The sequence below is a fragment of the Bombyx mori genome, chromosome 20, assembly GCF_030269925.1.
Source record: "Bombyx mori chromosome 20, ASM3026992v2".
NCBI classification, from domain to species: Eukaryota; Metazoa; Arthropoda; class Insecta; order Lepidoptera; family Bombycidae; genus Bombyx; species Bombyx mori.
The window spans coordinates 6,253,738-6,280,023 of NC_085126.1; the positions used below are offsets into that span (position 1 = coordinate 6,253,738).

The 26,286-nt window shown below is 41.6% G+C and overlaps 1 protein-coding gene and 1 long non-coding RNA gene across 4 annotated transcripts in view; one reads left to right on the forward strand and one right to left on the reverse strand.

The window, feature by feature from the left end:
* The window catches only part of LOC101737437 (uncharacterized), a 63,083-nt gene that overhangs the window by 15,795 nt on the left and 21,002 nt on the right, over window positions 1–26,286 (reverse strand). For 2 of the 3 annotated variants that reach the window (XM_004925264.5, XM_062674347.1), the window contains exons 2-20: window positions 20,599–20,767; window positions 16,913–17,067; window positions 15,969–16,109; window positions 15,145–15,226; window positions 13,934–14,029; window positions 13,205–13,422; window positions 11,983–12,208; window positions 11,201–11,316; window positions 10,322–10,570; window positions 9,418–9,569; window positions 8,686–8,816; window positions 7,244–7,329; window positions 6,371–6,532; window positions 5,577–5,765; window positions 4,249–4,364; window positions 3,179–3,324; window positions 2,504–2,821; window positions 1,752–1,888; window positions 244–379 (exon numbers count right to left, since the gene is read on the reverse strand). In XM_004925264.5, coding sequence (XP_004925321.1) covers window positions 244–379; window positions 1,752–1,888; window positions 2,504–2,821; window positions 3,179–3,324; window positions 4,249–4,364; window positions 5,577–5,765; window positions 6,371–6,532; window positions 7,244–7,329; window positions 8,686–8,816; window positions 9,418–9,569; window positions 10,322–10,570; window positions 11,201–11,316; window positions 11,983–12,208; window positions 13,205–13,422; window positions 13,934–14,029; window positions 15,145–15,226; window positions 15,969–16,109; window positions 16,913–17,067; window positions 20,599–20,731 — 2,989 coding nt within the window. In that variant the 5' untranslated portion in view covers window positions 20,732–20,767. The remainder of the gene's footprint in view (window positions 1–243; window positions 380–1,751; window positions 1,889–2,503; window positions 2,822–3,178; window positions 3,325–4,248; window positions 4,365–5,576; window positions 5,766–6,370; window positions 6,533–7,243; window positions 7,330–8,685; window positions 8,817–9,417; window positions 9,570–10,321; window positions 10,571–11,200; window positions 11,317–11,982; window positions 12,209–13,204; window positions 13,423–13,933; window positions 14,030–15,144; window positions 15,227–15,968; window positions 16,110–16,912; window positions 17,068–20,598; window positions 20,768–26,286) is intronic. The other variant, XM_062674348.1, reaches the window with a different exon arrangement.
* On the forward strand, window positions 3,861–4,981 carry LOC105841507 (uncharacterized). Its single transcript, XR_009975806.1, has 2 exons — window positions 3,861–4,043; window positions 4,788–4,981. It is a non-coding gene; the product is annotated as an uncharacterized LOC105841507 (long non-coding RNA).

Consider the following 26,286-nt stretch of genomic DNA (forward strand, 5'->3'; position numbering starts at 1 on the left):
ACTGAGTACGTCTAATGTGTTCTATCTCATTCTCTCGCCGGATGAATCCTATACATTTATGTGTTTGTGTCTCTGTGGACTTATTTTTTCGTTTCATCGAGTTTGAAATCACAACGATTCTAAAGAAGTTTCACTTCAAAAATAATTGGTCCCCTTAAAATAGTGATCAAGAAAATAAATCGATCATTCATTCTATGTTACGGAAACTTAATGTTGACAGTTGTGATATAATTTAAATCGTACCCGATATCGGATCACTGTCGCTGTTGTCATGACGATCCCGCCTCCAGCCAGCATCGGGGGCAGGAGTGTCAGCGGCGACACCGAATAAACCCGACACAGCACCCGCTACCATTTTACGCGCAGATTTTGCAGCCATCTACATTATATAGTTAAATCATAGATTGCTTAGATGGGTCGATGAGCTCACAGCCCACCTGGTGTTAAGTGGTTATTGGAGCCCATAGACATCTACAACGTAAGTGCGCCACCCACCTTGAGATGTAAGTTCTAAGGTCTCAAGTATAGTTACAACGGCTGCCCCACCCTTCAAACCGAAACGCATTACTGCTTCACGGCAGAAATAGGCAGGGTGGATGTTACCTACCGTGCGGACTCATAAGAGGTTCTACCACCAGGATATATCTAGAAGGCAAACTGCATTTTTATTCCCAAATAAAGGTAAAATCAAAGAATGTTACACTGTTTACTTGTTTTCATCTCAAGCACAAATAGAATAGCAATATATTTATTTTACCTATATATACAATTCTGGTGTCACTATGTTAATTACCATACTCCTCTGAAACGATTTGACCGATTTTTATGAAATTTTATAAGTATGCATGTTCAGTAGGTCTGAGAATCGGCTACTATCTATTTTTCATACCCCTAAGTGAAAAGGGTTGTTTTTTTTTTTTTTTTTTTTTTTTTTTTTTTTTCGGGTAGAGGGCCGAACCTCCTACGAGGTCCCCGCGCAAATGGGGCGCGCGGGGTATGTGAGACTCAACGATCTGCATGGTGTTGTGAGCAGACCGCGGGCCCAAGGATTTTAGAGCCCACCCACTAAACGACTCCCCTGCACTCTTACACCCGACGTCCGATCCCCTCCGAGGTCAGAACCCGGATGAGGTAGGGGGGCTACCGCGGTCAACACTACAACCAGACGGCGCGGCTCACCCCAAGGACGCCCAGCCGACGGAGCCTTCGAGGCGAATCGAAGGCTCTGAAACGTCGGCCGTCTCGGTACGGCAGCCCGTCGGGCCGCCCAGACGGTGCCGCTGGTGTCCCGGAATACCCCGCTGGACCAGAACCAGCCTGCCGGGTCGGGACGCGATACACCGTCGACCGGTCGCTCTATTCACTCCACGGCAGCGCGCTAGAGTGCTGGTAAAGGGTTGTCCACCCCTAACATTTATTTTTTATTTTTTGGACATTTTTTTGTTGTTGTAATGAGGCATTATGTGGTTGAATGAGTTTTTGTTATTTTTATATTCCCTCATCGTTCACAGCGCTACATGCCTCTTTCACTTATTTACCACATTCTTACACATAATAAGTTAGTTTTTTTTCTACCCTAGAAATTCCCAAGAAATCTTTTATATGACAAAACAACGTTTTCCGGGTCAGCTAGTAATATATAAATTGATTATTTTGAAAAGGAAAATAATAAAAGCGAAAATAAATAAAAAGGATTCACTCAAGGAGGCGCACTCAGCGCAAAATTATTAAAAAAAAAAAGCCTAACTCACATTGATGTTAATATCAATTTCCGGTACATCTCTCAGATCAGCCGCTTTCTCAGCAAGTTGTTTGAGTTCAAGATTAGTGGTTGCAGGTTTCTCAGCAAGAACTATGAGTTCACGCAGATAATCTTGGTGTACTTGCTCTACAAAATTATGATTTTTTAATACGCTTTTATTAGCTTCAGACGTATGTACCTTTTTAACGGAATCTTTGAACATGATTTTGACCCCCTTCAAAACGTCGGATTAACTAAGCTCGAAATTTGGTATACTTATTAAGGACCGATGACAATTTAAATTAAAAAAAAATTTGAAAAAATTTTTATTCAACTAAAAAATGAAAAATAAATAGTAGTTTAAAAAAAACGAACAAAATACGCTTTTATAGAAAATCCAACTAAAAAATAGAAAATAAATTTTAATAAATTTGAATTAAAAATAGTGTAAGAAAATATTATTTTATTGTAAAAAAGCGTGGGGTGCATGGTATCAGTAGTTATAAATATTTTATGAACAGATATGAGTAGATGATAATATCCTGTAAAGCACAACACGTTTTTTTACAATAAAATAATTTTTTATTTCACAATTTTTTTACACTATTTCTAATTCAAATTTATTTTCTATTTTTTTGATTTTTATTATATTATTAAACTATTATTTAATTTATCACTAGATTTTTAGTTAAAATACGGTAGTTACAGATAGGTGTCAATCGTATCGTATTATTTGGGAGCTTTCCGATCGTATAGACTTACCAGGTTTCTGATTTTCATTCGACTGTTGAATCTCAGGTACTACCGCGGAGTTTTGTCCAACATTTGTTGTTATTTTCACTCCACTTATAGGAATATTGACATTACCTATATTACCCTGAACCGTGGACTGTGTCAATGTTGTTGGGTTTAATTTAACATCCAAAGGCGTCTTAAGTGAAGATGCTTCAATACGTGCCACTGGTGTACCGAGAGTTTTGCTTGAAACTTTTGGCATTTGGGTACCGGTAGTTAAGATTGGGGCATTGGAAGTTTTGCCGTTGACCAACAAGTCCGGTGTAGTTTGTTTTTGATCAGAACCTAAAACCATTTTTGATTTCTAGAAAATTTCTTTACCATTTCACAGTGAAAAGAAAAATATGTTAATAGTAACCTCGAGACACCAGATTAAAGTTTTAATGCATTGTCGTCTACTAAACTCAAAACGTCTAATCAATCGCTCACAACATATCTTAGCGTAAATGGGAATTGTGGAGTGAAATCTAAAGGTTCTAGTAATCTCTTAACAGGTGGGCCGTGAGATAGTCTATTTGTCTGCAGGAACAAAAGAAACCCATGATCGTTTCGCCTAATGAGTACAAAAGAACCTAAGTTACAAAAGGTACAATTAATTATATTTATCGATCTTTATCTAAAATATCTGTTCAAAAATCTCACCAGTAGTGCCAATGTCTAATTCGTGAGTGAAGGCCATGACGTTGAGAGCTGACGAGAGAGCTGGTGCTACACCGTTCCCTACGTCACTAGCTAAACCCACGTCTGACGAAACCACGCAGTCTGGAGGCGGGGCTGGGACTCTTCGCCTATAGAATAGATTCAAACTGCATGACATAACAGAAACCTGATAGGCAAGATCATCTAGTAATGTAACTGTAGCTTCACTTGACCTTGAGACATGAATCATTCATTTACATAATTTGTGGCCTTCAAAACTGAATTCCACCACAAAGGTCTAATATTATAATGACAGGGGTCGATAGCGCCTGGCTTGGTTACTGGCGATCTGCTGTCTGTTGAGTTATAAAAGTGATGGCGGAATCATATTACCTACATAGCAATAGGCTGTTTGCCTATCTGAATCAATTTACAAAAATGGTCACAGCCTAGCCTTCCTTTGAGGTCTATTTCACAATTTTAACCAACTTCAAAACAGAAATTCGGAAATACCTTTTGCTCTAAATTGAGGATTCTCAACGCACCCTTATTTTTTATATTACGTCAGTGTGATTTTAGGATGATTTAATCATAAAAAGGTATAAAGCGGTTAAAATGATAATCTATAAAAATTATTACAACATTAAAAAAAAAAAATTTGACAGAAAGATTTTGTCTATTTATTACGTAGGTAGTATTGTCAATGGGTAGTAATTAAACAATGAGTTTTTTTTATTTGAAGAGCTATCTCATTATCCCGTTGCTTAGTTATTAATTATGAAGTTTGATGTTATGGCCAAAAAAGCTTCTGTGCCTGGACTTTGATGACATTTTAATTCTTGTTGGCAAAAGACTAGTTTTTCTAAAGGTAAATCAACAGAGATCCTGTCATCAAACATTCTTAGCTACTCACTTAATTCTTAGTGAATATCTGTGACCTTGCTCGTTCACGAAGCCCGCTATAGAAAGCAGAGTATTAAATACACTTGAAATTGGCGAAATCTAAAAGGAAACGCCATAAACCTAAGAGATAGATAGATAGATAGATATTATTCCTCATTTAAAATACTCACGGCAAGGGAGCTTTTGTTGGTGTCGAAATTGAAATACGGCCCCACATCAATCTACGTAACTCTTCACCGCTGATACCGCGTCTTCTCAACTCTGCTATTGTCACTTTACCGACGTGCTATAAAACGGTGACATTGTGTTTTAATCTTCGATCAACAATAGTTACTATTACTATTATTATACTACTATTATATATATTATATACCTACTATTACTATTACTATACTATATAAACTATTGTTGATCAAAGATTTTAATAAAACAACTAGCCAACTGTGAATAAAACTGAATACAACCAAAGCTTATATCTTCGAAGTGTCGAGCCCGACTGAGTGGTGACAAACCAAACCGGTGCACATAATGGGCGTATTATTTTATTTGGTTAATACCTATAATGTTTCTTCAGGTTTAAATGTTTGATAAACTGAGACTTTTCTTTACTTAATTTGATCCCATAGCATCCCAATTACTTAAAGTCTAAGATTAATCAACTTCATCTAATTTCGATTTAAATAATTTTTCATTTAAATAAACATTGTAGATTTTAGGTACTGCGTTCGTATAAATTAATAATGCTAAAGCTAGACCAAAAGGACTTACAAGTGTTGCCCGCATCAAATAAAAAAATTGCAATATTATAATATTTTCCTGCAGCAAATATGTATATCTATCTAGGATTAAGCAGGAAAAAACAATTATAAATTTAATTTCATTAAAACTATTTTTACGACTCAATCTCGTGTTTGTCATTGACATTGTTATTGGCATTATTCTGCAGTTTCGTATATTTTATAATTTTCGTAGTCGTTCGTAGTGTAAGTAGATGTTATTCGTCGACATCTGAATGTTGTGGACCTATTTATACCGTCTATTTTCTTTAAAAAAAATCCAGACTTTTACGTTTCATTTCACACTGCGATGTGCTCCTTTTTTTTTACCTACCTATGCTGATAGCTTTGAGAGGCTATTTCAGCTTCTCCTTGACGTGTAGGTAAGCTCATGGGGCTCAAGCCGGAGTGTTGCTAGCACTGACCCTAGCAAGACCAGTGCTTCGCAAAATCTACCACCAGATCGGAAACCCACTGCAAAGATCTGAGAAGAAACTCAGTGGGCGTGTCTATTGGTTTATTTACTCGTCGAGCCCTTCGTCGCAAGCAACGGGTTCGGCGAGGGCGGTGACCGGGCGATGTGCTCCTTAACTCTGACATCGAATTAACTGAGTACACAAGTCTGCAATTAGTCAACTTACGAGATTAGCCTATAAAAGTTGTTATAATTCAACAAGGCTTGCGAAAGCCGAAGATAATACAAAAAAAGTTTTCCAACAAACCTTCCAATTAGTTAAAGCGTCTTTCTTCTGTTTCGCTCTAGTTTTAGCTTTGCTCTTGATGACCATGACCGCTCGTTGCTCGTATCTCGGATCGTCGGAAGGCCCAAGTCCTATAGAATACTCCTGCAAGTACTTATGTGCGTCATCCTGGGCCACTGAACGCTCTAGTGATACCACAATTTTCGCCCACTGGAATAATTCAACTTTAATGCCATAGGATCGTTGGTCATAACACAGTAGTTTTTTTTTTACTGGTGGTAGGACCTCTTGTGAGTCCGCACGGGTATGTACCACCACCCCGCCTATTTCTGCCGTGAAGCAGTAATGCGTTTCGGTTTGAAGAGTAGGGCAGCCGTTGTAACTATACTTGAGACCTTAAAACTTATATCTCAAGGTGAGTAGCGCATTTGCGTTGTAGATGTCTATGGGCTCCAGTAACCACTCAACACCAGGGCTGTGAACACGTCCACCCATCTAAGCAATAAAAAAAATATGTTTATGTTACACAAAATGTTAAAATAACAAAAAAGCAAAAAGATTTCAGCAAAATAAAATTAATATTTACAGTGTAGGTAGGTAGTCGACGAAATTATTCATGACGTCATAGCTATTGTTAAAGGGCGTGCGAGAGAGATAGCTAGATGTACCAATTACCCAATCAACTCACTTTCGATATATTATTATGTACATCTCATTAACAATTAATTTACTTTAAGTCTTGGGAAAAAATGTAGGGGGCCTACCCGTTAAAAATACAAAGGAAGACGCGAACTAGGAAAAATTCCTATAATTACCTGTTTGACCCATTCCTTCTCGGATTGCTCAATGACGTGGGCGTACGTGTTCCCCATCATGGCGATCAACATGTTCAATAGTAGAATTGGCACGAATATCATGAACACCGTGAACACAGTCTTCGAGAGATTAGGGTATGTTGTCTGACTGAGATCCGAGTACTGGAAAAAAATCAATGAAGTTCTGAGACTCGTGTCGATTCTCAGTAAGAGAAAGCTATAAAGGCTGTATAGGAATTGTTTTCGAAGCTAAATCCTGTTAATAAAACGCATATGGATAGCTCTTTGCTACGCTAAGTTAATCACGGTTGTAGAGAGTCAAAATTAATTGAACCCGCAATGTAATATAAAGGTAGCTGGCGCATGCTTCTTTGCGTGCAGTGCTTTTTTTTATTGCTTAGATGGGTGGACTAGCTGCTAACAGCCCACCTGATGTTAAGTGATGTTAAGTGGAGCCCATAGTCATCTACAACGTAAATGCGCCACCCACTTTGAGATATAATTTCTAAGATCTCAGTATAGTTACAACGGCTGCTCTACCCTTCAAACCGAAACGCATTACAACGCCTAACGCTTTAAGCATTAGATAATATAATTTATCGATAGCATTGCTTTTTCATCACTCATGCATGCGTTTTACTTCATGGCTTTGAATCACTGTCTTTCAAGGCGTTATTAATTTCTGTTATTATTTGTCTGCTGAATTTAAACCTTGTTTTTAGTCTAAGAATTCAGTTTTGTATATTCTCTCCGTTTTTTAGAAACGATTCCGGCATATATCTTGCCTTTTATACTTTAAGATCAATACACTATTAATAATACCTAACCGTCTTGAAAACCGGTGTGTATTAAAATATATTAAACGTTCCTTACGCTGTAATCTCCTAAGGTGATTTGGAATAGTGCCATCCACGTGCTGGGGTAGCTCGAGTACAAAGTCGACTGTACGTTTGGAAAACCTGCGCACGTTTTGAAAATAAAAATAAAAAAAATTATACAAACATCGATTTTTCAATTTTGTGTCCGTTAAATTCTGTCATCAATTCGGAAAAGAGGTTATGACTTATAATATTAACGCTGGACAGAATTTTGATGAGTCTTCAATTATTGAAAAATATAATAAAATCAGTACGCCCGTGTAACGAAACTGATAAAGACATAAGGATAGACTTTTTTATAGAGTACTAGCCGTACTGGGCTTCGCTGGGCATTTAAAATTAACATTATTATGTATTGTCATTATTATTAGGGAGTCCAACACTCATATAAATATTAACCTATCCATTAAGTGCGTGTATTTTCTACATGGATACCAAGTTTCAAGTCAATCGGATCCATGGTTCAGTAGCTATAACGGAACATCCGTAAAAACCACTGTAGATTTATATATTATTATGGAGATTTTTTTGTAATCAGTTTGTTTTAGTTTAAGGGGCGATTCCAGCTACGCGCGGACGGGTAGGTGACCTCGCGGGGCTCTATATGAGAGTTTGCTAGTGTCTGCCCTAGCTAGAGCAGTTCTTGGCTGATCTTCACCAGTCGCATCGGAATTGCAACCCACTGAGAAGATCCAGCGAGAAACTCAGTGAGTAAAGTTTGTAAGTAATTTGTGAAACTTTAAAAGATGACTTTATTAGTGAAATGTATGTCAGCAAGTATGTCAAAGATTTTAATGATTTTTTATATTTTTAATAAATAATTATATGCCACTATAAATTCTCTGAAATTTTGAGTAAACCATGTTTTAATTGAAATCGTTGTTGATCAGTGGTTCTGCGTTTGCGACATAGAAAGGCTTCGCGAAGCAACGCGAGCCTTTGTTCGTCAATCAAAAGTCACCGAGCGACTTATCAACTGTCAATGGCGTTGAGTAAGCCATTTATCACGTACTAGTGGTCTCCCAGTAGTCGAAATTCGACTATAATTTTTATAATTCTATAATTACAGAATTCGCCAACACTACACTTTAGACAAATATTAATAAAGACAAACAATATTTAATTTATTCTCAGTTTGACCTCAGACTATAAGCAATAAGAAAAGTTTGATAATAAACAAATAGTATGCATGCGTGTGTGTGTCAAATACACGGTAGCGTGTGTAATGATTTTTTTATTGATTTAATGTATATTTATGCATAGTTTTAAAAAAAAATATTAACATTCTGCACTCCTTCTCTATACTCTCTATAAGTGTGTGAAATTTCATACTCCTCCGTCCGCGCAATTTTCGTAAAAAGGGGTACTACAAAGTTTTTGCTTCACGTATTAATATATAGATTATCTGTATTTAGAATAGTTAAAAGAAACACCAACCTCTATACAAGAAGTAGAATGACTGCGAGAAGCCGAAGAGGACAATACAGTAGATGATACCGAACGTGAACATGTCCCCTGTTATCATACTGTAGATCATTGTCACGAATGGACCGGTCAATTTCACCGCGCTGCAAGTGAACTTTCATTAATTTCAATCATGTATTTTGCGTATAGAGAAAAGAATTAACAATTATTAACTAAGTAGATGTTTCTAGACAAGGTGTTTGAATAGGTCACGATGTTGATAGTTGTATCTCGAACTAAAAAATACTTATGTTTATATCTAGAGTAGCTGAATGATTAAGCAAATTTTCGTAACTCTCCTAATTTCCATATGTATTTAAGTTTTTTATGAAAGAAAAAAATTAATAAAAAACCAATCACTATGTTGTGTGTGGTAGAGAAAGTTCGTATGGCGTAAAATATTCGTTCTAGTTATTTATCTTTATTTATATATATTACGTTGTTAATGTCCATGGGCTCCAGTAACCCCTTAAAACCAGGTGGGCTGTGAGCTCGTCCACCCATCTATCATCATCATCATCTCAGCCTGTCCACTGTCCATTGCTGAACATAGGCCTCTCCAAGTGATCTCCAGTGCGGCCGGTCCGTTGCCACCTGCATCCAACGTGACCCAGCGGTTCTTACCAGGTCCTCGGTCCATCTCGTAGGTCCACCCATCTAAGCAATAAAAAAAGCAATGCGTATTTCAAGTATACCGCTCCTTACCCAGCAAAAAACATCAACAAAAACCACGATCCCGGCAGCAGGAAAAGCAGTATGGCTTCCTCCACGTTGGTCTCCTTAAGGAGTCTGGCCGGTATGCACGCTAACACAAGGATGTTTGACGCCAAAAATATAAATTTGGCCGGCTCGTGAATCTAAAAATAAACGATTCGCTAAAATTTCTCCTTTTGTAGCTCGCACACAGCATTCGCACACCTGATTGTCAATTTGATTTTGTGAAGTTAGAAAACTTTTTACTTAGTTTTCTCTGATGGTCGAATCTAACGAATTTAGTTTATTAACTCAATGGGACATTAGTCAAGACCGCCATAGTTGTTTGTCAAAAAAAAAAAACAAGCAATACAAGGCAATAATCTGGAATAGCTTATTCACTAGAGACATAGAGATAACTCGATAAAGATAAGAAATATTAGTAACTATTTTACTTTCTTGTCATATTTTTTAAAAGATACTGTTACTAATCTTGTGATATTGTTAGATTGTGACAAAAACGGCGCGCGTGCAATTTGGTGCACGTGAATGAAGTGAAACTTCTTTTTCGATGTGTAGTATTGTGGTTTTCTTTATTTTTCATCCTTAAATCAGATTGCTGTTGTAATGCGGAATGCTGTGTATAAGAGATCCTCAACATTTATAATATATATATTTTAAATACTTCATTAGAATATTGGACGCTACTCGTTGATAACGCTCGCGTTGGCCTGTGACAGGCATACTACGCCCATGCGTTCGAGTGCCACGCATTCACTCTCGCTCTGTCTCTTTCTAGTATGGTAGCGTTAAACGTTTAACGCAACCTTGTTGGAAGTCGCATTAGAAGTTTCACTTCAATAAGTTAACACAACGAAATGCTGCGATTGCAGGTGTTTGTGTGTGTACAACTTACCAACTGCTTAAAATAAGCGACCAATCCTTGATTCTTTAGCTCGTCGCCTTGTTGCAGTATAATATAACACAATGTGCTCAATATAGTCCCAAGTTCACTGGCAAGTCTCAGTCCGCTTCTAGCGTCGTTGATCTCCAAGCCCCAGTTGGGGTGGGCATCAGCTTCTGCGCTGCTGTGACGTAGGTACACAGAAACGGAGAGCAGGAGAAGATGCAGCATCAGTATGAGGAGACGTTTGAGGAATTTCGTCTAGAAAAAAGAGTTTAATATGTTCAATTTTCATATCATCATTTCAATAGTTTAATATGTTATTGTTTAATAATATCATAAAAAAACTTCAGAGGTGTCAAGGGACACCCGGATGGAACGAAGTTCCTTTCGATTAATTAGCGAAGGAATTGTAATTTTTTTTTAAGTTATAATAATAAATTACGGCATTATGAAGAAAGAAAAAACAATACTATGAACTAAATTACTATTGTTGAAACGCTATCTCGAGAAACTGTACTCATTACGCGGACCAATCGGATACGAGCAATGTCACGCGATAAGCGCCTACACGTTGATTGGTCAGAATGACGGATCTAAAAAGTGTCGTGACAACTTTTCGTAAGAATTTTTTCCGTCTAGCCCCCTTTCACAACGCGCGATAAGGAACTTCGTTCCAATTATACTTAACGTATATATTGTTATTTAACTTGTTCATACTGCGATGAGTAACGTATGTGATACATGAGGTTCCTGATATTTCGATCGTGTTACAAGCGCAGTGAACATGACCATGTTTACCCGTTTCGGGGCGCTGGCAACATTGTGTGTAATTATCTACATTACCCTTGAAAGTTTTAAAACAATTGAAATTAATGTAATACAGTGTACCCTGGCGAAAGTCTTCCATTTTTCTTCAAGCAACCTTTGTATGATACCGCCGTCTAACATGTTCAAGTGTTCTTGCTTTGTTCCGTTCAGTATAATGAATAAAGCCGAATTCCAATCTGTAATTTAGGGTAATGTTTGTTTTTATTAGCCTCGTTAGACTCAAGCGGCTATTACAGCTTCAGCTAAAAGGTAAGCGAGTTCACGGGGCTAGGCATCGCAGAGAATTTGATAACGCCTTCCCTAGCAAGAGCAGAGCTTTGTTACCTCTACCACCGGATTGGAATTGCGACACACGTAGAAGATCCCGCGAGTAACTCAGCGGGTTGTGTCGGTGGATTAAGTGGCACAGCTAATGTCTTACTCATACTAAACTAACAACTAAGTAATAGAAATATAGAATAGAATAAGTAAAAGAAGAAAATCCGTCTTGTTTTGCGAACTTGTAAATATTCTATTAATTTAAGAATAAAATTCGTCTCTGTTTTCTATTGTACTTAACAAAAAAATCAAAGTAAGCTTAAGTAATTTTCCGTCCTTTTCGCGAGACGTAGACATAAATAAAAGTTTTATGTTTAATCTTGCGCTTTAACTGTCAATATATTTATTATTTCCTACGTTTTGAACAGCTTACAGTTTTCATGGTCACGGACAACTAAGGTGTTATTCGTTGATCTTTCATTATTCAAAATCAATAGAAGACAACAAAGACGGAAGTAAAAAATGCAAGGCTAAACCGCAAAGTAGTTTTAATTAAGATAATGTAACAAACAGTAAAGGCTTACTTGTTCGCCCATCAGGCAGCAAGGTATCTAAAGCGTTCAAAGGGTAAGCGGAGCACGTAATGTTGGAGTAGCGCCAGAACTCTCTGGCTGATAGCTCCAGCATCTCTCTGAAGACAGAGGCCCGACCCAACTGACAAGCCAAGGTTAGTGGGGTGAAACCTGCTTTATTCATTCGACCGTTACTGGCCGGAACTTTAGGGTGACGCAGGGCATATCCAAACATGTCCTGAGAAATAGGAAAATAAATCGTTAAAAAAGATAGAGGGATTTATAATGTGAAGCTGGTAAATATAGGGCTAAGAGAACGAAAGGTGTTACAGATGTGTATGTGGAAGAACCATTCTGAAATATAGTGTGTTACCAAACCTATTATACTTGCAACCTACCACATACCATGTGGCTCTGCAACACACTTGGTTTGAAGGGTGAGGCAGCCGTTGTAACTATACTGAGAGCTTAGAACTTATATCTCAAGGTGGTGGCGCATTTACGTAGTAGATTTGTATGGGCTCCAGTAACCACTTAGCACCAGGTGGGCTGTGAGCTCGTCCACCAATCTAAGCAATAAAAAAAAATAAAAAAACTTGACAGATTCTCCCATGATGCTTTTCCTGGCACCGACATATCTATTATGCTGTGTTCGACATTAGTGAACAACAGATACCTACCACTCACCATCAGGTTATTTATTGTTCGATCGCCTTCGAACTCATTAAAAAGTAATTTCAAATTAATTATACCTACTACATATTCAAAATTCGTATTGTTCATGAATGCGTTATCATTAATACGTTAAACGTGAATAAATGCATATATAATTGACCATAAAACATAGTCTCCAAATCTATACTTAATATTATAAAGAGGAAAGATTTGTTTGTTTGTTTGTTTCGAATAGGCTCCGAAAGTACTGGACCGATTTGAAAAATTATTGTTCCATTAGAAGCCGACATTGTCCCTGATGAACATAGGCTACTTTTTTTAAATTTTTTTTTTTTGTTTTGATTTCATATGTGTTTTAATGTTTCCGAAGCGAAGCGAGGGCGGGTCGCTAGTGTTAAATAAGTTGATTTCAGCAGTGAACGATTGCGTCTCTTACGTGTTCTGATTTTGGGTATATCTGCCATAAATGGTTAAAAGATTTCATTGGGTTAGTTAATTCAAATAATTTAGGAGTTTTTTTTATAAATTAATGGAACAGAATTAATAGAAGTAAGCATACCAGTTTATCACAAACGACCACCATGTGTAGTATCATGTTCCCGAACGAATCCTGAGCATCGGGATCTGCCCCGGAATCTAGTAAGAGGTTGTAGACTGCTTCGTTCGCGCAACAAGCCGTCCAGGCTAGGGGGTATTCGCCCAAGTATGCCAGACCTTCGTAATTTGTTTGTCGCGCTGGCGGAACTCTTTGTTGGTCGCGGGGTAGGAAAAAGCTACCTGTGTTACCATTTTTGAATTAATATTTTCTCAAAACATTTCTATTGGATGTTCTATATATTCTGGAAGAGAATACCTACTGTGAGCCCACACGTGTAGTAACCACCATTCTGCCTATTTCTACGTACTAGTTATGCGTTCGTTTTTTAATAGTTGGACAGTAGTTAGGTATATAATACAATTTGAGACTTTGACATCATATCTCATGCGAATGACTTTCACGTAGTTATGTCCATGGACTCCATTAACTAAACTTAGATCAGACGGACCCCGAGCTCAACTGTCGATTGAGGGTAGTAACAAAAAATATTAAAACAATGAGTCCATTTACATGTCCTTCTTCAAACGAGGCTTGTGGAGAGTATTAAGCGGTAGGCAGCGGCTTGGCTTTGCCACTGGCATTGCTGAAGTCCATGGGCGACGGTAACCACTCACCATCAGGTGGGCCGTATGCTCGTCTGCCTACAAGGGCAATAAAAATAAAATAAAAATTGCTTCGTTAATTACGCACCAATGGCTCTCTGGTTGACATCAGCTCCGGCCTCAACTAGATCTTGTACTAGTTCGTTATTGCTGTACGCTATTGCCAGATGTAAAGAGCTTGCCCCTGTAATGATTCATTTATGATATAGTTCATCATAACCATAGGTACCTACTCTGTAAAATTTTTCAATTAGCTCTAATCTGTTAGACAAATCTGAGTAACTGTACGTCACATGAAAATTACGGGCTAATATTTTTCCTCGCGTGTGTTTAGGTATATAATTATATAGAGATATTCCCCTCGACCGGGTATCCGTAAATGGATATCCAGCGTTAAAAAAAAAAGAAGCGCATATGAACTTTGTGCTTTACCCATACCTACTCGTATTTTATTTTATCTAAAATATAAAAATAAAACAATTCGTTAATAACTAAGCTAGCGCTGATCTGCGTTGTTAGAAAGTCTGTTTCTGAACAAACTAAAAAGACTAAGTTTAACGTTTAGGTTGTAATAACAATAATAATAAATAAATTAATATATAGATAGATATACGACTCATGAAAATCACACAATAGGACATAAGACTTTCATAGATCTTCTATCTTAAACAAAACGCTTCTGCTGAATGTACTATGTAAATAATTCAAGACCTAAAGATTACTGGTGGTAGGACCTCTTGTGGGTCCGCACGGGTAGGTTACCCTATCTATACCTATACTGCCTATTTCTGCCGTGAAGCAGTAATGCGTTTCGGTTTGAAGGGTGGAGCAGCCGTTGTAACTATACGTGAGACCTTAGAACTTATATCTCAAGGTGGGTGGCGCATTTACGTTGTGAATGTCTATGGGCTCTATTAACCACTTAACACCAGGTACGCTATGAGCTCGTCCACCCATCTAAGCTATAAAAAAAAAAGATACCACCGTCCCGCCTATTTCTGCCGTGAAGCAGTAATGCGTTTCGGTTTGAAGGGTGGGGCAGCCGTTGTAACTATACTTGAGACCTTAGAACTTATATCTCAAGGTGGGTGGCGCATTTACGTTGTAGATGTCTATGGGCTCCAGTAACCACTTAACACCGGGTGGGCTGTGAGCTCGTCCACACATCTAAGTTTAAAAAAAAAAACATATTAATAACATTGAAAATTTTGAAAACGCGAGGTCAAACTCAGTTTTAATCATGTCATTAAATCTTGTTTATTGTTCTATAATTAGTTTTCACTTCATCTGAATACACACCTAAATATTCTTCACCTTCAACGACATCTAGTGACAGCTTCGGAAAACATTTTACTAGAGTTCGAGCTAATCTTGTATGAATCTGTAATTTCAATCAATAGATAGTTAGTCGTAGCTGCAATGAAATCGATTTGGAATATTTGTAAAACACGAGATTGTGCTGAAAAATCGAAGGAAACAAAAACATTTTGTGCATTTTCATACAGTGTGCTAGTTTAGGACAGATCAATTTCAAAAACTAATCTTCTACATTAAATATGTTATAAACTAGGTATTTATTAAGGGCAAGTAAGTACACACCCTTCGAAATCAAATCAAAAGTGTTATTTTTAACGTGTTTTTATAATATTGGTGTGTATGTAGGTATAAATGATTGTAAGTAACGGAATCTTTGAACGTTATTTTCACCACATTCAGAGTTCAACCTCAGATTAAATTGAAAATTTGCACACGCATCAAGGATCAATGACAATACAATAATTTGAAAACTTCGCTTTAGTATCTAATATCAACCGTATAAAAGAAAATATGAAATAACTTGGTAGTCCGATTTGCTGTTTAAGCGTATTTCTTTGTTTATATACTAGCGACCCGCCCTCGCTTCGCTTCGGAAACTGTAATTTATTATTGATTTCTCCACTATTTAATGGGTGTTATTATACATATAAACCTTCCTCTTCAATCACTCTATCTATTAAAAAAACCGCATCAAAATCCGTTGCGTAGTTTTAAAGATTTAAGCATACATAGGAACAGATATAGGGACAGAGAAAGCGACTTTGTTTTATAGTAGGTATGTAGTGATAAACATGAATACCGTTCACCTTAGTATCACAAATAATGAGTACATGAAGCAATGATTCGCCGAGAGCTCCTCTATAACACATCTGCCAACAGGCGGTGTGATCTTCCCATTTGGCGAGCGGGTCATAAGGTGAGAGCGATGCTTCAATTGGAAGTACAACCTAAAGACACATTTATTTATGAGCACGCTTTATCCTGCATCTATTTAAGTAAAGAAATATTATAAAGTAATTTCAACTTGCTTCAAAACGTTTGACTACCTTTAAAATTCGGACACATATCGAAAACCGATGAGGATGTAATAATATTATTATTTCCGACAAATAATACTGCGATAGTCAGAGTTGAATATAAAAGGGTGCGTGTACTTATGCACGCGCGTAAGAAGTTATACTTTATTTTTATTAAATTTATTTCTTTTTTTTTTAATATTAAATAATTATTAATAAATATTTAACGTTAACAATTTAATAATATTTAGTATGAATTATATTAAAAAATAATTTCGTCATTTATATATTACTAAAAAATGAATGCTAATAACACTTTTTTTACGAGTGTACATGCGCGAAAGTTCACCTGCGGCTATATTCAGACTCGCCAAGTTACGTCGGTCGCATTGTAATGAGCGATTTAGTGGGCAACTTCATTTCTGTTAATTTTGTGTCACGGTGCGCGCGCATCGTAAAATTTCACTCTCATCAATTTTTCATAACGCGCCTAAAGAAGTATAACTTCAATAATTAGAATTAATATTTTTAGCTCGCTTTGCTCTTAAAGTCCGAAAGTTTAAAACAATTTTGTTATCTGATAAAGGTTTGCCCAGCCTCTAAATGCCATGTCCTTTGTGATATGTACGGGTTCCGGCAGCCATTTAACACCACATCGATCACGATTTCATTAATTTAGCTTTGTAATTATAAAAAAAGAAACATTGATACATACATATTTTATTCTTTCTCACCTGTTCTTGGTCTCTGAACTTCCATCTCAAGTATTCAGCACGATTGATGACCCGGCCCCTCCCTCCGCCGTACATGTATGCAGCGAATTCGTCTCTCATTAACTTTTCAGCGGCTGTCATGCCACCTTTCGCGTAGGTCTCTAAAAGTAGACCGCCTGTAATGGTTGAAATATGTCTGAGGTGTCGGAATAGGCACGGAAGTGACTTGCAGGCGGATATATAGTGTATGAGTGACGTATTGGCAAATGATGACGTGTTTATCGTGCCTTTTTTTTGGGCCTGAGCCGAACCTCGTACGAGGTCCACGCGCCTAGGGGGCGCACGGGGTATGTGGGACTTGGCGATCTGCAGATGTTATGAGCAGACCGCAGGCCAAAAGAGTTTTAGGGACCTACCGCACTAAACGACTCCCCTGCACTCTCATACCCGACGTCCGATCTCCGTCTGGGGTCAGAACCCAGTCAAAGTAGGGGGGTTCCTGCGGTCAACATCACAACATCACAGCGCCTCTCCGAGGACGCACGGCCGACGGGTCGTCGAGGCGACGGTCAATGACCAACGACGACGGTCGCCGCTCTACCAGGCTGCCTGGGCGATGCCACTGGTGTTACGGGATACCCCGCTGGGTCAGAACCAGCCTGCCGGGTCGGAACGCGATACACCGACGACTGGGTTGCTTTTCCACATGTTCCTCTTCATCCGTCATGCCAGCGCGCTAAAGTGATGGTAGCGTGCGGTGAAGCCTCAACCTCTCAGGTCTCCCCGTGACCATCACCGGGAGGAGACTGCCTCCTCACAATGGCCGGAGCTGGATGAACACCCTCCTCTGACGACCGATTCGGCGGCGGTGGCACGGCGCCGAGAGAAAAGAAGAGCTCCTCCTCTCCCGTTTCGCCGGCTCCTTCTGCGAGATAGTGGACTGGCCGCTGCCGAGCATCGTAGCCATGACGTTCGGAAGCGACAAGTCCGGTCCTATTTTTGTAACGATGACGCGGCGCTGCTCCGCGAAAGCAGGACAGTACGCGAGTGTGTGCTCCGCCGTGTCCTCGATACAGCCACTGCAGTGGTGGTGGCACTTCGGCGTCGGCTCCCTCCGGGCGACTAGGTGCAGGTAGCGGCTGAAACAGTCGTGTCCCTTGAGCACGTTTTTTCGCATTCCGATGCGTCATCGTTGCGCAAGTTGTCTTGGACATTGGACTCTTGCGTGTGATACTGTATACGCTGATAACGCATCGGACGTCCGTGAAAATGCTGACGCTGGCGTTGGTTGCCTGAGTGTTTACCTCGATTTACGATATGTGAAGTTCTTTGACCTGTGCTATTTTCATAACAATTATAGTTACAATTATAATTTGTCTTATTGTTATAAAATGGCTATCTCCTCGGCCTCGGAAACCTCTGTAGTTTCCACGTTTAACATTGTGGTTATCTCTAAATTGCATAACCTGCTCTTGTGGGCGGAAAGACATAGATTGCTCGTCTGCCGCCGCTGTAATAACTTCAGATAAGGACGCAAACTGTCGCGAAGCAATCATGGTGCTGAGCCGTTTGTCGGCCAAACCATCACTAAGCCTTTTAATTGCAGTCTTCTCATTGAGAGGACGCAACACCTCATGTACATCGCGCTTCTCGTTAGCCTGAGCTATCGTGAGATTTACGAACAACTCCTCAATCTCAGAACCAAAGTTTTCTATAGTCCTACGACCTTGAGTAGCTCTAAATAATTGGGTTTGTAATGCTACAGCCGATTTTTTCGGTAACAAATAAACGCGAATATCTTGTACATTGGACTCTTGCGTGTTATGCTGTACAGTATCCTCCCGATCCACTAACGGTGCTTTTAGGTACCTCGAGCATTAGTCATCGTTTTCGTCGAACCCGTCGCTTGCGACGAAGGGCTCGACGAGTAAACTAACCTACAGACACAGCCCACTGAGTTTCTCGCCGGATCTTCTTAGTGGGTCGCGTTTCCGATCCGGTGGTAGATTCTGCGAAGCATTCTTGGTAGGGTCAGTGTTATTAACTCCGCCAGGCTTAAGCGCCGTGAGCTCATATAGTCGTTCGGTTTTCGATTCGATTACGAATTCGGTTACGCTGATACCTATAGCCTCTCAAGGCTATCAGCTTAGATAGGAAAAAAAAGGGAGTGGGCTGCTCGAAGTGGTATTCGGAGGGCGACCCCTTTTGAAGAGCACTGCTATGCTTTTCGTGGGGTTGATGTCAATGAACCATTTCTGGATATAATGTCTCATGGTGGTTGTTGCGATCTGGAGTCGCCGATGCAATGACGACTTCCTCCTACACGCGTAGTAGATAATCGTGTCATCGGTGAAGAGCGCTAGATGAGTCTCCAGGGACCGGGGTATATCGTTGATATACAAACTAAATAATAACGGGGAGAGCGCGGAGCCTTGTGGTACCTACTCAGGCCACCCGATGACGGGGGCGAGAGTGAGTTCCTTCTACTCGATACCGAAACGAATGGTTCGACAAGAAGTTTCGTATGATGAGCATGAGTCTGTCTGGCACACCCGGTTTATACAGTTTGTAAATCAAACCGTTAAGCCAGATTTCGGAGAACGCCTTTGCGACTTCAAAGAAAAGGACTCCGGTCGGAATTGGTTTCCGCCTATTTAGCCCTATTAAGTTAATATGCTCCGTGAGGCGATGCAATTGTTGTATGCACGAGTGTTTGGCACGGAATCCAAACTGCTCGTCAATTAATAATTTCCTTTCGGTAATGAAGTCCCAGAGGCGTTTTCAAAGGAGATGTTTGTATATCTTGCCTATTGCTGGGAGGAACTAATCGGTCGGTAACTCGCGGTTTCCTTTTTCAGTTTGCCCGGCTCTTACCTATATACCGATAACGTCTACAAGGAACTGTACAAAACTATTCGTGTCCGTTGCATGAGTTAATATGTGATAGTCGTCTTTGAACTGTGCCGCCTCAAGAACGACGCAGCACATGAATGGCCGTCAAAAATTCCGACAAAGGGGACCGTTCGCGCTGTTTGTTCAAAGGACACCGAACGCGATGCGTGTAGAGCTTTCAAATGTGCCGCCAAAGAGGCCGCTCAGCTTACGTCCGAGCGTAGCTTGAATATAGGAAATTGGAAGTTGTTTGAATTTTGCCGCACGCCGCGCCGCCGCTAGTGGTAGGCAAAACCGGTTTATATCGCTACAAATGAATTTGTATGTTGTCCTATCATGTATTGAATGTTAAATTGCCGAATGAAGCAAATGAGCCATTATTTATAACAAAAGTGTTTGGTAGATAAGCGCCGAATAATGATATTTGACCAAGTAAATCATAAATACTGGGTAGGTCATTATTTTATGAAGTTATTACTTCATGAAAGAGTAATTAAAATAAATTTGGCGGTTATATGGCTTTTGACGATGTTACACTGAGTATCATGCAAACCATAAGCATAAAATTTCTTTTTAGGTCACGTTTCTCTAGTAAGTCTATTTAAATTTATAAATTTCTAAATTTCTCTTCTTGTTCACATTCTACTTATATGTGATTTTGATTGTGGAAACATATTTGGTTATTGTTTTGGCTATGTTTTTTTAAAATATTATATGTTTGTATTGTACTGTTTGTTTCCCAAATAAATAAATAAGATGATGAATGTATTATTCCTATTCACCTAATTTACAAAGTCAATGCTAATAGTACCTACCTTTCTTATAATCAGCTAATTTGTAAAGTACGGTGTGGTCTTCGCTGCTCGGCTGGGATATGACTCTATCGAGAACCGAGCCAGCACCTTGAACGTTGCCCGCAGTTAGAAATTTTCCAATGGCATTACCCATACCTAGTTAACTATAATGAAGTTGCTACTGAAAATCCTGCAATAAATGTAGAGCAGTCAATAACCTTTTGACAGTTAACAAGAGAATTCAAGATTATTTTGAATGTTTTAAATAACAGTCGATAAAATATGCTCGGCTTTAGGATGGGTAAAGCAGTTAAAGCCCATGGAGATCATAACGTGAATTCTGACATCTACCCAGACCTATGAGGCCAAACTATCAATCATATTGGATAATAATTCCCAATATTCAAATCGGAATGCATGACTGCTATGCGGCCGAAATAGTGGTATTTACAGGTAGGATGATTTTTTTTTAATTGTTTAGATGTGTGGACGAGCTCACAGCCCACCTGGTCTTAAGTGGTTACTGGAGCCCATAGACATCTATAACGTAAATGTGACACCCACCTTGAGATATAAGTTCTAAGGTCTCAATTATAGTTACAACGGCTGCCCCACCCTTCAAACCGAAACGCATTACTGCTTCACGGCAGAAATAGACAGGGTGGTGGTAGTGGTGGTACCTACCCGCGTGGACTCACAAGAGGTTCTACCACCAGTAATTACGCAAACTATAATTTTGCGGGTTTGATTTTTATTACCTACACGATGTTATTCCTTTACCGTGGAAGTCAATCGTGAACATTTGTCAAGTACGTACCTATTTTATTAGAAAAAATTGGTGCCTGCCTGCGGGATTCGAACACCGGTGCATCGCTAGATACGAATGCACCGGACGTCTTAGGTCAGTCACGACGACTTCACAATCGAATCGAATTCGAATCTACCCGCGTTAATTTGAATGTGGATCACAGTACGTTGTTATATCTTATCTTATACCTTTAAACGAGCAATTCTTGTATATTAATATATATAATCTGAATCTCGGAAACGGTTCCAACGATTTTCATAAAATTTAGTATACAGGGGATTTCGGGGGCGATAAATCGATCTAGCTACGATTTATTTTCAGAAAATGTTGTTTTATTCGTGTTTTCAATAATCAATACCTAATCAACTCTTCCCGACATCTATTGGCGAATAATAAAACTATTTTTCTTAATTGAGGGCAACTAGCCGCTTTAAAGAGACACAACAAGATGGTGTAATCAAAAAAAAAAAAAAAAAAAAAAAAAAAAAAAAAAAAAAAAAAAAAAAAAAAAAAAAAAAAAAAAAAAAAAAAAAAAAAAAAACGAGCAAAGCTCGGTCATTGTCTAGTTCATCATTCCGATTTGAGCAACCGACGCGCGTGGACGTGCTCATTGTTTTGTCGGAAGTGACTACCGGTGATAATAGATCATTGTTCGTGGCACATCTGTGGCCCAAGTGTTTCTCGGAATTTGTACCTGCGCCTAATTGCAAGGCATTGCCGCCCGGGAACTGTGCAGTGGTTCTATTCACTCTAATTCTATTCTACTTATTCTATTCACTAAAATTTCTAAAATTCCTAGAATCGCTTCGGCCAATTTAGTGTTACCGACGCAGGGGCCTCGCCGCAAGGCGAGCGCGTGTTTAAGTCCCGGGGCCGCCCCCCCCGGGCGAAAATCACGTAAAGATGGAGGAAAAACTTTTCATCGACTTCATTCGGGAAAAATATCCGTCAATCGCGCCCGAATTCGAAGCCTATAGGGCCTCATTTGGTAATTATTCTCCCCCCGCATCTCTCGCCGCCGTCGCCAAACATGCCTCGCAGGCATGCCTCGCGTGCCCCGCCGCCGGTCCGTGTTCAAGCGCACGTACGCACGCCGCCGCCGTAGCGTCTAACGCCCCCGCCCCCGCTACCCCCGCGCCCGCGTCAATCACGTCAGTTTCGTCCGTCGCGACCTCAATAGCGTCTAGTTCAGGCTCCGATACCGAATCGGAGATGGACTTCGAGTCCGCGACTAGCCCTCAACCCGGAACCTCGGATGGGTTCCAAACTGTAACGCGCGGTAAAAAGCGTACTCGCGTCGTGGAGTCCCGGAGCTCCATGACGAAGCAAACCAAGTCCGCGACCGCCTCCCGACCGCAGGTAGTCGTAACGCCGGAGTCGGACTCCGCCCGCCGCGTAATCCCACCGCCGCGCCCAAAAACCGCGCCCGCGCCTAAAACAGTTGTCCCGCCCCCGCTGATACTCCAGGAGAAGTCAGCGTGGAATCGCGTATCCCAGGCCCTTCAGGCCAACAAAATTAATTATACCCATGCGCGTAACGTCGCGCATGGGATTCAGATTAAGGTCGCAACGCCGGGCGACCATAGGGCCCTCTCTGCTTACCTCCGAAAGGAGAACATAGGTTATCACACCTATGCTCTTCAGGAGGACCGCGAACTCCGCGTAGTGATACGTGGAGTCCCCAAGGAACTCGACATAGACTACGTAAAGGAGGATCTGATCGGTCAGTCCCTCCCAATAATTAGTGTGCACCGGATGCACAGCGGACGCGGCAGACAGCCGTACAATATGATTCTCGTCGCGCTAGAATCAACCCCGGAGGCAAAGAAAAGAATCTCATGTCTCAAAACGATATGCGGCCTCTCCGGGGTCACCATCGAAGCCCCCCATAAACGTGGTACTCCCGGGCAGTGCCACAGGTGCCAGCTCTATGGCCACTCAGCGCGTAATTGCCACGCGCGCCCCCGCTGCGTGAAATGCCTCGGCGATCACGCAACCACAGAATGTTCGCGTGTTAGGGAATCCGCGACGGAACCCCCAAGCTGTGTCCTATGCCTTAAGCAAGGGCACCCGGCAAACTACCGCGGATGTCCTAGGGCTCCGCGTAAACGCCTGAACCACCCAGCCCCCCGAACCGTCGACCCAAAGACTTTGGCGCCTTCAGTGCCGAAACCAGCCTTCGTACCGGCTGCGGTTCCCACCGTCTCGGCGTGGAAAAAACCGCTGCCGTATACGAAGGAGGGAACACAAAACGTACCCCAGCTCCCGCCTGCGACACGTCACGCGCCTCAGCCCCTGCTCGCACCTCGCCCCGCGCCCGCGTACCGCCCCCCGCAACCCTCAGTCGTCAACGACTTCGCGCTCGTGCGCGACTTCGTCACCGCGGTAAACTTTGACCGTCTGCGATCGTTCGCAGATGCTATCCGTAGGTCGGTAACCCCCGAACAGCGGCTCGCGGCCGCTTTCGATCACATGGACGTCTACGAGTCCGTGTCTCGCACGTTATAAAAATTCTTTACCGGTAATCAATGGCGCAAAAAGGTAGAGAAAAACCGTATTCCCTTACGTTAGCATTCTACAATGCTAACGGACTCGCGCGGCAACGCGATCAAATTTTCGAATTCCTCCGCGATAATCTTGTAGATATTTTGTTAGTGCAGGAGACCTGTCTGAAGCCCTCGCGTCGTGACCTGAAAGTCGCGAATTACGTCATGGTTAGGAATGACAGACTCACCGCCTCCAAAGGCGGGACTGCCATTTACTATAGGCGGGCTCTGCACGTTGTTCCTCTCGATACTCCCTCGCTCTTACATATCGAGGCGTCAGTGTGCCGTATCTCGCTGACGGGACACCAGCCGATCGTCATCGCATCCGTTTATCTCCCCCCGGACAAGCCCCTCCTGAGCAGTGACATCGAGTCACTGTTTGGCATGGGAGACTCCGTCATCCTGGCAGGCGATTTAAATTGCCACCACACTAGGTGGAACTGCCATCGTACGAACGTTAACGGTAGGCGTCTCGACGCGTTTATAGACGACCTCACTTTTGAAGTAGTCGGTCCCCCAACTCCAACATGTTATCCGTATAACATCGCGCTCCGTCCGAGCACTATAGACCTGGCATTGCTTAGGAACGTAACTCTGCGCTTACGTTCCATCGAAGCACTGTCAGAGCTCGACTCAGACCACCGACCTGTCCTTATGCAGCTCGGTCGCCCTCACAACCCAGCCACTGTTACGAGGACCATGGTGGATTGGAATAAGCTGGGCACGTGCCTAGCCGAAGCCGCTCCGCCAATCCTCCCTTACGGCCCGGATTCGAATCTATCTCCCGAGGACACCGTCGAATCCATAAACATCATTACCGATCACATCTCTTCCGCGATCATTAGATCTTCAAAAGAAGTCGATGTGAAGGACAGCTTCCACCGCATCAGACTGTCCTCCGAACTTAGGAATCTCTTAAGAGTTAGGAACGCGGCAATCCGGGCCTACGATCGTCTTCCCACGCATTCAAACCGGATTCGGATGCGTCGTCTACAACGCGAAGTCCACTCCCGCCTAAGTGACGCGCGTAACGATAATTGGCATAGTTATTTAGAACAACTCGCGCCCTCCCACCAAGCATACTGGCGACTAGCTAGGACTCTCAAATCCGAAACTACCGCTACTATGCCTCCCCTCGTACGCCCTTCAGGCCAACCACCGGCATTCGATGACGATGACAAGGCTGAGCTGCTGGCCGATGCACTGCAAGAGCAGTGCACCACCAGCACTCAACACGCGGACCCCGAACACACCGAGTTAGTCGACAGGGAGGTCGAGCGCAGAGCTTCCCTGCCGCCCTCGGACGCGTTACCCCCCATTACCACTGACGAAGTTAGAGACGCGATCCACAACCTCCAACCTAGGAAGGCACCCGGCTCCGACGGCATCCGCAACCGCGCGCTAAAACTCTTGCCAGTCCAACTGATAGCAATGTTGGCTACAATTTTAAATGCCGCTATGACGCACTGCATCTTTCCCGCGGTGTGGAAAGAAGCGGACGTTATCGGTATACATAAGCCGGGCAAACCGACAAACGAAACTTCTAGTTACCGTCCGATTAGTCTCCTCCCGACGATAGGAAAAATTTACGAACGGCTCCTTAGGAAACGCCTCTGGGATTTTGTTACCGCGAACAAAATTCTCATAGACGAACAGTTCGGATTCCGCTCTAAACACTCGTGCGTACAACAAGTGCACCGCCTGACGGAGCACATCCTGATAGGACTAAATAGGCGTAAACAAATCCCGACCGGCGCCCTCTTCTTCGACATCGCGAAGGCGTTCGACAAAGTCTGGCACAACGGTTTAATTTACAAACTGTACAACATGGGAGTGCCAGACAGACTCGTGCTCATCATACGAGACTTCTTGTCGAACCGTTCGTTTCGATATCGAGTAGAGGGAACTCGTTCTCGTCCCCGTCAACTGACTGCCGGAGTCCCGCAAGGCTCCGCGCTCTCCCCGTTATTATTTAGTTTGTATATCAATGATATACCCCGGTCTCCGGAGACCCATCTAGCGCTCTTCGCCGATGACACGGCTATCTACTACTCGTGTAGGAAGATGTCGCTGCTTCATCGGCGACTCCAGATCGCAGTAGCCACCATGGGACAGTGGTTCCGGAAGTGGCGCATCGACATCAACCCCACGAAAAGCACAGCGGTGCTCTTCAAAAGGGGTCGCCCTCCGAATACCACTTCGAGCATCCCACTCCCTAATAGGCGCGCAAACACCTCCGCCGTTAGCCCCGTCACTCTCTTTGGCCAGCCCATACCGTGGGCCTCGCAGGTCAAATACCTAGGCGTCACCCTCGACAGAGGGATGACATTCCGTCCCCATATTAAAACGGTACGC